Source organism: Pagrus pagrus, assembly GCF_965226575.1.
Source record: "Pagrus pagrus genome assembly, chromosome: 12".
In the NCBI taxonomy this organism is placed as follows: domain Eukaryota; kingdom Metazoa; phylum Chordata; class Actinopteri; order Spariformes; family Sparidae; genus Pagrus; species Pagrus pagrus.
The window spans coordinates 27,201,166-27,213,391 of NC_140196.1; the positions used below are offsets into that span (position 1 = coordinate 27,201,166).

The following is a 12,226-nucleotide window of genomic DNA, read 5'->3' on the forward strand; positions in this document are numbered from 1 at the left end:
ATGTTGCCATGATTCTCCTGTTTTGTATGTTAAACAGTGTTGGTCTTTATCGTTTATAATTTAACTGACACATTTCTAAGAAATCTAACAAAGTGAAATCTAAATGTGAGCACGGACACTTGGGTTAGTCCCTATGATGATGCTCATGATAGTTGACGGTTGGAACAGAAATTGTTTATCTACCTCATAGCAAACCAACAGAGCAGGCAAAGACCAGCCAAGATTTCAGTATCCTGAAAACAGGATGAAACTCAGATTTACTGGTTTACAAAGTACACAAAATCCCTTCTATATCCATATATCATTTATAGAATGCCTTCCAATATTGTGCATCATAATGCAGCTTTAACATTAAGACTCAACATCAATGGGTGTACATGCATTATTAAATAAACAGAAAACACATTGGTATTAGAACATATAAAATTGCATAACTCATCCTACCAGCATTGTATTTTTTAATAAAAAATAATTATGACGACGAAGAAGAAGAGGTTAGACAAGCAGAAAACAGAGAGGAAGAAAATGCTTCAGTTACTCCTACACACTTTTTTAAAAATCAAATTCAACACTTTTTCTTTTCAGATCAAAAAGCAAAGTCATGCTTTGTTTCCTGAACACAGAGTGTGTTGTCTGCACACAGACTGACACACAATGGAGTGCATACAGAAAGTACCAGGGAGGGGGGGGGGGGGGGTCTGGTCATATACATCAGAACAATACTGTGGTCCCAAACACTGAAACAATAACACCACCCTGAGCCAAAATATAAGGACAGCTCCAATTCAGAAATACATTAACAAAATGCATAGAAAAGTCTGCATCCAAATCCTCGAATTTGAATGGGCGGTTAACAAATGAGAGTCGGCAGGGAGATGACATGAGGGGGAATAAACACAACCTAAGTATGTACATCCAAACAACAGTAGAGCACTATTATTACATTGTTTTGTTGCTTTTTTTCCTTCTGTTTCAAGCTCAAGTTTGTTGGTATGTTTGTGCTGAGGTAACACTTCTCCAGCGGAGGATGCTTCCATCTTCACTTGTGTTCCAGTCGCAGCAACTGCTCCTTACCGTTAATGGTTAGTGACCGCAGCTGCCCGTCCTCCTCCACCTCCACCCGCTCCTGACCATTCTCCACAATTCTGGAGAAGAAAGAACCACAAGGAGGAGAGGGATTACTACAAAGATACAGAGCTCTCAGCTGAATGAGACACATCGTTGGCTTTATTCATCCATTAAAGAGATGCTTTTGATTATCCAGACAGAGGTCTCCATTGTGCAAATGTTGCATTATGGCTGTGTTAAACATGTGAGGACTGTTACAAAAATTGACAAAAGGCTTGAATTATCACCTGGTCCGCAGAGAATGTGCTGTCACTGCTGGAGAACAGCTGTATACTTTCCCACAATTACCGCTTGTCTAACTCACCCAGACCCCCAATACATCTCCTCATCAAAGTGACCTTTTATTAGTTGGACAAGGGTGTCAGTCAGTCATTTTCTGTGGTGTTTTTTGGTTCTGTGCCTGTTGTGCTTTCAGAGGTGCACTGAGAGGCTGGGCGGGGTTTCCCCTCACCAGAGCTGCTGACACACACACACACACACACACACACACCTGCAGCAGGTTGGCGATCAGCGCCTGCTGAAAAGCTCTGGTCTCCACTCTACCTGCTGCCAGGTGATTTTGTCAGTACTGAGTGGTACATGGCCCCTGCTAGTGCACATCTCTGTAAGAGTTTTCTCGAGTTTTTCTCTGTGTACTTAACTAAGGGATCTAACTTAGTTTTTGTTCTTTTGCCTTCAGTGATCTACCTCTTTTCATCTGCTGTGGGAGAAAAATCTATGGCCCAGAACACTCTGGCCCTTACACAAGATAAGATGTTGTACGTACCCTGAATACACGTTAGGCCTGATAAGGTATGGATGAGGGCATAGTGATGCCTGATCTATGAGTTTGTATCTCTCATGGTATTTGCAAACTTAGCAGTTCAAAGCAGCTGTAGATATGTCTACAAAACAGATTTGACAAACCAAGGCCACTGTTTATGTAAACTCATAGGATGGCCTTGGACCTATCTGCTGTGAGCAGACTGTCTCCCACGTTGCTGAGCTTGAAGGATATAACGAGGCACTGGACAATCACCTGTGAAGTTTCTGCCTATTCTCCTTGTAGGAGCTTCAATAAATGTTTCAATTTAATACCCCAGTCTCCTGAACATTCTTCAGAAATGAGATCAGTTCTTCAGAATTTCTTCACAGTGACCTTAACCTTTGACATTCAAAATCTAACAAGTTTATCCTTGTATAAAATATTAGCTAAATGAAAGAACAGAGGGTGAACTGTGACTTACTTTAGGGTGAGCAGGGTCTGCACAGAGCAACTTTTTTTTAAAATATATAAATAAGCAAGTTTCCAGTATGGTTTGGATTCATACCACGTAAACGCTGCAATGTGTAGAGAATGTGACAGAGTCTAAAGCCTTAGTGCAGTTCATTAGTTTCTACTGGCACATCACAGTCACTGTGATATCCAAACTGATCCAAATTTACCTTTTAGTAGTGATCTTTCTGCCGTTGACGATCTTGGTGGAAGTAGACACAGAGCGGAAGTTGCCCATGCCCCCTCCTCCACCTCCTCCCCCCCCGAAGGAAGTGGAAGAGAAAGAAGTGAAGCCTCCACCTCCTAGACTGCCCATGGTTGTCATGTGACCCATCTGACCCATCTGACCCATCTGACCCATCTGACCCATGGCGCTCATGGAGCCAAAAGACCCAAAGCCTGAGATAAAGAGTACAGAAAGAGTTAGTCTCATTTAATCAGGTGGCAGTGTGGACTATTTTTCAGCTGGTGTGGTTTACATTGGAACATGTTTCTTTATTCGTTGTTGCACTGCTAACCGGGGTCAAAAGGTGAGAAGCCTGCACCAAAGGGAGGAAAACCAACGAAGCCCCCATAAAACGAGCCACCTGTTCGGTTGCGATTGGACCGACTTTGGTGCCGCCGGCCACTGCCGAAAAATGGATCATCACTAAATGGATCTGCACCTGAGAGAACAGGACAGAATACAAAAGAAGTGTTAAAGAGAGTATTAAAATAAATGAAAACTGGAGCAGGAAATGAGGAAGACTATTAGGCTGAAAGTCGTCAATTCTACATTTGGGGAAAAACTCAGACTAAAGCAGTGGCACACTTGGTGACATCCCTACTTTACACTTAAATGTTATGACTTACCGAAAAAGTCTGCAAATGGGTCTCTGCCACCAAAGAATTCCCTGAAGACATCATCTGGGTTGCGGAATGTGAATTGTTCGTGGAAGTGATCTCCATTGTGAAAGTGGCCCCCTGAAACATCATGACAATGAAAACAGATGTAAACTGTGTAAATCAACCAAAAACCAAAAGCAAACCAATAACAAAATGCATACAGAAAATTCAGGTTTGAGACACTGTTTATTTTCACCTGCTGGGCCATCTCCATCTGTTACATTCAACATCAAACTACGCTTCTGCTGAATTACCAAACAGTCAACTCTGTTGGGACTGGATGCACACCCCCTAATCTGATGGGTCACTGGAACCACATCTGATGTATTTGGCATCCATTTCAAACTGTACTCCTAGCCACTGAAATCATTTTTAAAGCTTACACTAAGCCAGCATTATGCTTTGGCTTGATTTGCTACTTTGCTAATCCCAGTGGGAAGTTGAAAAGGGCACTTAATGACTCTAAGAGTAACAGTGGGAGGCTCAGAGGAACCGGAACAAACAATGAGCAGTGAAATCATTTTTAGGGACAGAAGCCATTACATCATCACTGACTATTTCCAATAAAACACAACTGTTTGGTGTTTTACATACAGTTGGTTCCAAAGGTCTGTTCAAACGTTCAATGGGGGTGAGGTCAGGTGACTGTGGAGGAAAGTCCATGACATGACCGTTACAGGTCATGTAATGTCATGTCATACTAAAGGGTTCCTCAAAACCCTTTAGTCTAACCATGACTCACTTCTGAAGAACTGTGACTTCCGACACTTTCACTTACCCTCTTATTATTTTTAGGTTTACCAGACATTATTATAAATGTGGTCTCAGACTTTTGGACCCGTATGTTCTCTTAACTTCAAACATGAAAACAGCTGTTGACACACAAAAGTTTCAGTTACTGGTACATGTTGAACTTTTCTCACAGGAGCACTTACCTCTTCCTGCATTGTTCCCCGTCAGTCCCTCTTTGCCATAGCGATCATATATGCTCCTCTTGTTGACTGGAAGAGGAAAGTGAGACAACTCAATTTAGAATATAAACAATGAGAATACAACTTACTGGTCACAAACAGAAGCACCACTTATGAGGAAAGAGTGTATTTCACTTGAACTCCTCCGCTCCCCTCACACCCTGTGTTGTTGGTATCAGTTTCTCTCCATTCACGTCTATACAGTGTTTCAGTGGTACTGGTTGTTCATTGGCATGATACAAACCATCAGACAGGACTTCATAAGCCTCTGACAGCTCCTTGAACTTCTTCTCAGCCTCCTCCTTGTTCTCTGGGTTTTTATCAGGGTGCCACCTCAGGGCCAGCTTTCTGTACCTACATGAGGACAGAGGACAGACGATGGCTGCTTAAAACGACTCACCTGAAAACAATACAATGTGGTGCTTAGGAACGTTATCTAGTGTCATGTCATGGTACTGGTGATAGTTAAGAGAAGGACAAAAAACAACCAGCAGTGTTCTCTCTCCCATCCTGTGCATTCTTATAGACATTTGGTCATTAATGCTCATTTTGTTCTGATGCTCCCAATTACAATGCTCTCACCTTCTACTACCACTTGTAGTATTTACATTATCTGATGTTTAATACTGTTGATGTATGGTGTCGAACATTGTAATTCAATTATTATATAAATGGAAATGAAAAATATTTCAGTTAGAATCTTTCAAAGAAGAATTTACAGGCATTTAAGTTACAATTAATGGAAACCCAGCATTTCTTCTGCTGCTTCACATGAACACAGTTCAATTGCAGAAAACCAAAGGATGGCTTTTACTGTGAAGCAGCCAGAGGGAACAAAATGCATTTGTCACAGAGATAAGCATCACTTTGTTAGCAGTCTTGTTCAATTAAAAAATAAAATCAAGAACACACAACAGGAAATTTTGTGCATTTTTTGTGAATGGATGAGTTTTAAATAGCAAGTGGTCAATCATAGTGAGATACAGAGCTGCAAAGTAATTCCTCAGGATGTGTTTGCTGCCATTAATAGTTTATACACATCATTTCCAACAGAACTCTGAAATTGAAAAGACTCGCTGTTAACACAACCAACCACAGGTGTCACCAAATCAACCAGAACAGACGTACTATACTTTAGAAGCCCAGGTAACGGCTGTTCAGCATTTTGTTACAGCTGGTCCTTATACCTCGCTGTACTTTGCAATTGCAATGCCAATGATAAGTTAACTAAAATATTGAAAGTTGTTACGGTTAAAAGGGATAGTACATCCTAAAATCAAAAACACATATTTTTCCTCCACTGGATTATTTTGAGGTGAGTTGCTGATTTTAGGAGATATCGGCCGTAGAGATGTCTGCCGTCTGCCTTCTCTCCAATATAATGGAACTAGATGGCACCCGGCTTGTGGTGCATTTGAAAAACTCATTAGCATGTCTCTTTGCAGAAATCATGACCTGGTTACTTAAGATAATCCACAGACCATGTTGTGATCTGTTTTATAGAGGAACTATTTTCTTTCTACGGAATTAAACTCAGTGTTGTGCAAGTTCCCACTTCACAAGTATGAGTTTAAAGGTCAGTTGACACAGATTAAAATTTACTAGTTCACATTCCTGGTTCATATCAGAACCCAAACGATATCATGACGGCCTACCACAGATATACTGGCATATGTTATCCTATATGTGCCGATTTAATTTTTTGTGGTTTTAACAGAACGCGATGCAGAAAAAGATGCCTGGGGTAATTTATAATTATTAAATTCCCTGTGACATTTAACATTTCAGTGCAATGATGGAATTTTGTCCAACAAAGTTTGATACCCACATTTGCAGCATAACTAGCAAAAAAGTTGTGTTTCTGTCAATATGCCATGTACATAAGAATATCAGCTGATATATTGATATTGGCCCCAAAAATCAAGTATAGGTCAGGCTCAAGTTCATCATTTTGAAAAAAGTTCACAGTCCCAAAGAAGAATTAGTTCACAGTCTTGTTTTCTTTTTAATGAGCTGCCCCAAGCTTTTATTTTACAATACAACCTCTTACCCACTCATCCCCTGCTCCTGACAGTGTTGGGGGTAAAAGTGCCACGTTACAGAAATGTACTGCTTTTAGCAGTAAAAGAGAATATTATCACATCAGACTTTTGGTAAAATTATTACATTCACTATGTCAAGTAACGCGTTGCCACCGGACCTCTTCATCATCACTGTCATATATGACACACTTAATATTTTGGGAAGCTGCTCGTTACAGACCGTTGTGCTAATGAGGCCTCCAGTGTGAGAATAGCCCCATCAGCAGTTTTGTAATCAGGCCTTGAACTGCAGTGTTGTTTTGGAGACTTTGATAAATAAATCCAGAGTGATAAATCCAACGCTGAATGCCTTCTGTGATTATTTATCTGTTTTCTGTGTTGAAAATTATTTTTGTTATTGTAGGAATGATTGTTGGTCATCCACAGGCAGTCCCATGATGCCTTGGGCTCCCTGTGCAGACCAATCAGAGGCTGTGCTTCTGACTGAGGGCCTTTATTAGGCTATATAATAACTCCCACCTCTGGATTTGTAATAAACTGCACAAAATTTGCGCTTCTGTGTTTTTATAACTTCATATGAAACATTACCCTCTTCCATTTATAAAACCTAGTCATACTAATGAGCTTCATTAACTCACGCAAGAGTTAACGTCGCTCGTGTCCATGTTCATTAGTTCCCAACAGTTAGGTTCAGTTTCCTCTTTTGTACATTTACTATTGCTCTATCAAAGAGCAAAAGTATTTCTTATGTGATTACCTGATTAATCAATGGAATATTCTGTAGAAAATGTGATTACTAACATAATCAATAGCTGCAGCCCTAACCACCAGTGAACCAGCTAATGGCACAGCTAAGCTAAGGAGGACACTGTTAAAGTCCACATCCCGCATGGTGATATAGCTGAACAGCATAGTTCGGTAAAAAACAAAGCTGCTAGTAACAAGGTCTGTGGGTTGTCCTGAGCAACCAGGTCATGATTTCTGGAAAGATAAATCTGTCTATTCTAACCGGAAGAGTTTAAAAAGAAAATACATGAAGAGTTCAAAAATAAGTAACAAAATTAAGTGAAGTGAAGATTGATGAGGGACGACAATGAGATAAAAGGGGCATAAAAAGGAAAAAAACAATCCGTGGAGGCCTTGTATAATATTCCTCATTTTATAATAAGAACATAATTCACAAGTGAGATGTAGTATCAAAGATGACTGATAAAACTGTCTAATGAGCACAAAACAGCTTTAATCCTTCTGCAAATCATGATCTGAGAGCACAGGAACAGATTTAAAACATGTTTGGAGCAACAGAGCTGAATGTTTGGCTTATAGGGTTTCAGCAGGATGTGGCCATTTCAACTATTGAGGGCAGTTAGAACTGATGGAGAAAACTGGGAAGAAGTTCAATTTGGCTGTGAAGAAGTAATAACATATGGGATCACAAGCCAAATTGCCCATTAATGGCGTTTGAAGATCAACTCCACTCCAATACAGTGCTGTTTGCATGAGAGGTAAACTCAGCGTGAGCAGTTTAAAGACACAGAGCACAGGACACGGTTTCAACTCAGCACTACCTTCACATGCTCTGTTAACGTGTCCTGACTTTACAAATGTTTCCCGTCACACTCTTAAACCTTGAGCTGCAGATTGATTAGTCTGCTAGTTTGAGCTCACTCTGTAGTTTTGTTGTAAATGAGGCTCTATAGAAAGGTGACCAGCATAGACAGAGTAATTAATTAACTGTATGGCTGGCAGCCAGAGCCTTTGGAAGTCAGCAAGGTGATTGCACCGCTGTGCAGAGGTCTGCTGAACTGTCTCAGAGCATCACAGCTCAGATATGCAACTTCAAACCTCTGTCAACTCACGCTTTCTTTATGTCATCTGCAGACGCATCTCTCCGGACTCCTAACACCTGGTAGTACTCTACCATGATGAGTGGATGAAGGGGGAAGCTTCAGCAAGCTTGATGAACCTGAAAGAACAATGAGAGCTGCTGATTAATGTTTCACATACAGTAGCTTTAAATGAACAGGAACATGGCACTGATGTGGTTGTACTACTATGAGCAACTCTGATCAGTGTCCTGCATTTAACAGGGTCATTCTATACCAATCACGTAGCCCCCCACTATGCAACAAACCAAGCCATTACTCTGTAACTTACACATTTCCTTAAACCCAATGAAAAACACTCCCAATAGGTATCGCACAAAGATAGAAAACTAGGTATACACTACTGTATGCAATAGTACAGCCAGTGAAAAGCAAATAATTTTCTATTATCAACAATTATTAAATGATGAAAGAGTAATATAACATCTTTATTTATTTTTTAATTTTATTTTTCAACACATTTAAGGTGAGTTAAAATAATTGTTGGAAATATATACAGAAAAAAGTATTTTAGCAAAAGGTTTTTTCAGCTCTGAAGCTATATCAAGCAAGATCTGTGGCAGTCTGTTTGTTATGCAGGACCAAATTACTTCTAAATGTGATAGAACTATATCAACACTACACAGAATCAACATTTGGTTGCAACAAAGTGAAAGCTATTGGAGATCAGTTTTGAAAATGAAAGATATTTATTCGCGTAAAAATGATTTGGGGTTGGTGGCAAAAAGGTTTTCTCTCTATGTGATACCTATTAAGCCTGTTTTTCACAAGGTTCATGAAATTTGCAAGTCACGGCTGGGTTATTCCATGTCAACTCGCCCAAAATTAAGATTTTCACAAGAAGATTATTTTAATTTCTATTAAAAACATTATAAACATTAGTATGTGAAAGCGTTGATATTCGTTCATATATAAAACATTTTTTATTTTTTGTATTCATTTTTTTTTTTTACTTGTCATTGGCTCTAATATTACATTCAGTTGTTTTATTTCATAGGTAGACCTTTCAACCCACCCAGTGGAAAAGAGCGATTGGTGAGGTTTAGAATACACCTACAAAGACTCACAAAAATTCTGAAATTTAGCTTAGAGGACCAAACTTCAAAAATTCATAACTTAAAAAGTATTTGGACCACAGTTTGGGGGTTTTGTGAGGTCCCATGAATTAAGTAGAAGTACTGACATTCTTTTTTTCAAGAAAACCCCTGAACTGGGAGGCCCTCGTGAGTTGGGATGGAATGACCAAGCTTGCTTGGTTGGTTGCATATTAGATGATGTCAATTTGTTCCCGGTGGACAAAATGTTAAACTTATTTTCTTGGTCACATACATCATTTCACATTGTCAAACAATTTTTGTACTAATTAATGAGATACTGTTTTTATTTGGATGACTGTAAACATTCATCAACAACTATTAAAAGCATACATGTTGCCAAGTTTCCTTATGGTTTCTTAGGATTGGGATGCTTAGGACAAATTTCAAACCAATCAAGTGAAAAAAAAGAAACTGGTGAGGCTATCTGATTTTTCAAAGTCCCATGGGTGTAATTGTATCTATGTAAATTTTCAAGAAAAAACATGACTGGAACTGACAAAAGTTTTAAATTATAGATTTAAAACAACAATTAACAATTTTGACGTGTGATCTTTTATAGCTTAACAATGCCTACTTGAGTCTACATTGTTGGATTTTAATGTGTGCCAAGAGAAATGCACATGGTTATGTGTTTAACAAAGGGTCCTTTGCAGCTGCAAGTATAACAGAGCCTCTGTTGCACTGACTCAGTCTGAACTGGTCTGAAGCAGAAACTAAAAGGAAGACAAAAGTAGACAATGAAGATATTCAAGAACCAGCATGTCAGTTTGATGACGCAGTCTAAAATCATATGGAATTCTCTGCAGATGGTACCATGACTTTTCTTATTAGTTTTAGTGCTGAATTACCCATCATCCTTTTTAAGTTTTTTCAATAAATTATTGGAACAGAAGTGAAAAACTTTGACAATGTTACAGATTAGCTTCCTGCTTTTGTAGCAATGCATTTAAGCTCCTAACTTCCTTAGATACTGCATTTCAGCTTCCATGTTTTTCAGGAGAACAGTGCATTGTATTTTGGGATTTGTCACGAGTTAATTCTTACATTCCAGAAATACTTTCAAATTCAGTTCAGCTGTCAACATTCACACACATTTTCTCGTTAGCAACAGTGTTACTTTTGTGGTTATCAATTATAAAAGCAATCCCACAGCCATGCATTGTATTTATGTCAGTCAATATTCTATACAGTAAAAAATCTATTCAAATTTCAATACACTCACTATTACACACACATGAGATGTGCATAACTCCATGATGACATACATATACAGTTATGGATTATTATGAATCTTGTAGTGATTTGCATTCTATGGAGCATCAACGTCCTCTGTATTTACTGAATATCACAACCAAGGTACAAGGTCCATTTATTTGTCATTATACAACACAGGGTTTGTACAATGAAATTCAAGTTGTAGTCTCTATATGCTCATTCACAAAACAAAGAATCTTTAAATGGATGAATAAATAATAAGCTAAATAAACTATTAATGGTGGACTGCTGAAGATGAATTGAGTCTGACCGCCTGAGGAAAGAGGTGCTCTGTAGTCTAGTGCTATGGCAGTGGATACTTCTTTGTACGATACATGGATTTTTATGATCATTTTATATGATATTGTGAATCTTTTTCAAACACTGGCAGCAGACTCATCAATGCTCACATCACTCGCGCGCTTTTCCTTAAGGAAATTCTACTATTACCTTGTCTTTCTGAGTACAGCCACGACGAGCCAGCAAGCTATTGTTTATACTGATGCTCCATAAGCTTGCTAGGCATTGAACCTCAACACCTGCAACTGAACTAGCTATGTCTGTGTACTGATTTCATACCTTTTTTTTATCACTATAGGAGTAGCATTAGTTTTAAGGCATGCAAGACTACAATTAAACTGTATGACAGCTGCATGTCTTAAACGCTAACCATTTAAACCTGACCTCCTTACACACTGCTTCAGCTTTATGGGTGACGCTAGCTTGTTTATCTCTCTGTGACCCTGAATGGCTCCTGCTACCTGGCTCAAATTAATGAACAAGGACCGGCAGCGTAAACAGGAATTATTAGCAGCAGAAAGTTAAGATATTGTATGTCCAACAATTCCCAATGAACAATATATTGTCACTGAACTGGTTTTGTTCATGGCGGTAGCTGCTGTTAGCTGCTCACCTTAGCGAACCTAACATAAGCTGGTTAGTGCGTTAGCTTAGCTCTGACCAGAAGCACATACATCATTAGCCCCGTTAGCTCTTACCCAATTCAGGTCCAGATGTCCGTGATCTCAGCAGATGTGTAAGAAAAACAGACTGTCTGTTTTTCAGGTGGTGAAGTAAACTAAACAGGTTTATTCATGTTCAGCAGGCTGCAGATTCAGATTAGACGCAACGTCCTGTTTCGGATTTCTTCTTCTTTTTGTTTATTGGCGGTGATTACAGCTTACAGGCTCATTACCGCCACCAGCTGGACACAGTAGACTGTGGCCAAAGAAGCGGTAACTAGGCCACATGGTGTAGTTTACCATCATTAAATAGCTTTCACCCTTCAACACCATTCTAGTTATTTCTCTCTTTCAAGACAGTGATTAAGAGTGAAGCTCTCGAACAAAGTCACAGTATTTGTTTACAATCTATAAAACACATGACTTGCATACAGACATTATATGTTGTTGGCCATTGTTGCTTTTTAAAATATATATTTATCTGAAGACCTATTTTTTGAACTACTTGTGTGTACATAATATTTCTCTGCTTATTGTGTATATTTGTTTTTACCTGTATGTCTGAATGAGTATCTTCTTGTAAACTGTTCTATATGCAAGTACAGTGAGAGCAACTAGGTCATTATGTGTAGGTAGCCACATATTTGACCAATATAGTTGATTATGTTAATTGTTATTACAGTATTAAATAAAGTTGACCAAAATAACATTAAATTACATTTTAAAAACGTCAACACATTTCAATG

At 38.8% G+C, this 12,226-nt stretch overlaps 1 protein-coding gene across 1 annotated transcript; it reads right to left on the minus strand.

The window, feature by feature from the left end:
- Positions 1 to 223: 223 nt before the first annotated feature.
- On the minus strand, positions 224 to 11,684 carry LOC311266635 (dnaJ homolog subfamily B member 6-like). The gene is made up of 8 exons (XM_084369065.1): positions 11,517 to 11,684; positions 8,141 to 8,247; positions 4,484 to 4,593; positions 4,204 to 4,269; positions 3,236 to 3,346; positions 2,902 to 3,048; positions 2,554 to 2,782; positions 224 to 1,145 (listed from the first exon to the last, which is right to left on the minus strand). Exons 2-8 carry the CDS (start codon positions 8,203 to 8,205, stop codon positions 1,040 to 1,042), a joined length of 834 nt encoding a protein of 277 aa, XP_084225191.1. The 5' UTR covers positions 8,206 to 8,247; positions 11,517 to 11,684; the 3' UTR covers positions 224 to 1,039.
- Between the last annotated feature and the right edge of the window lie 542 nt (positions 11,685 to 12,226).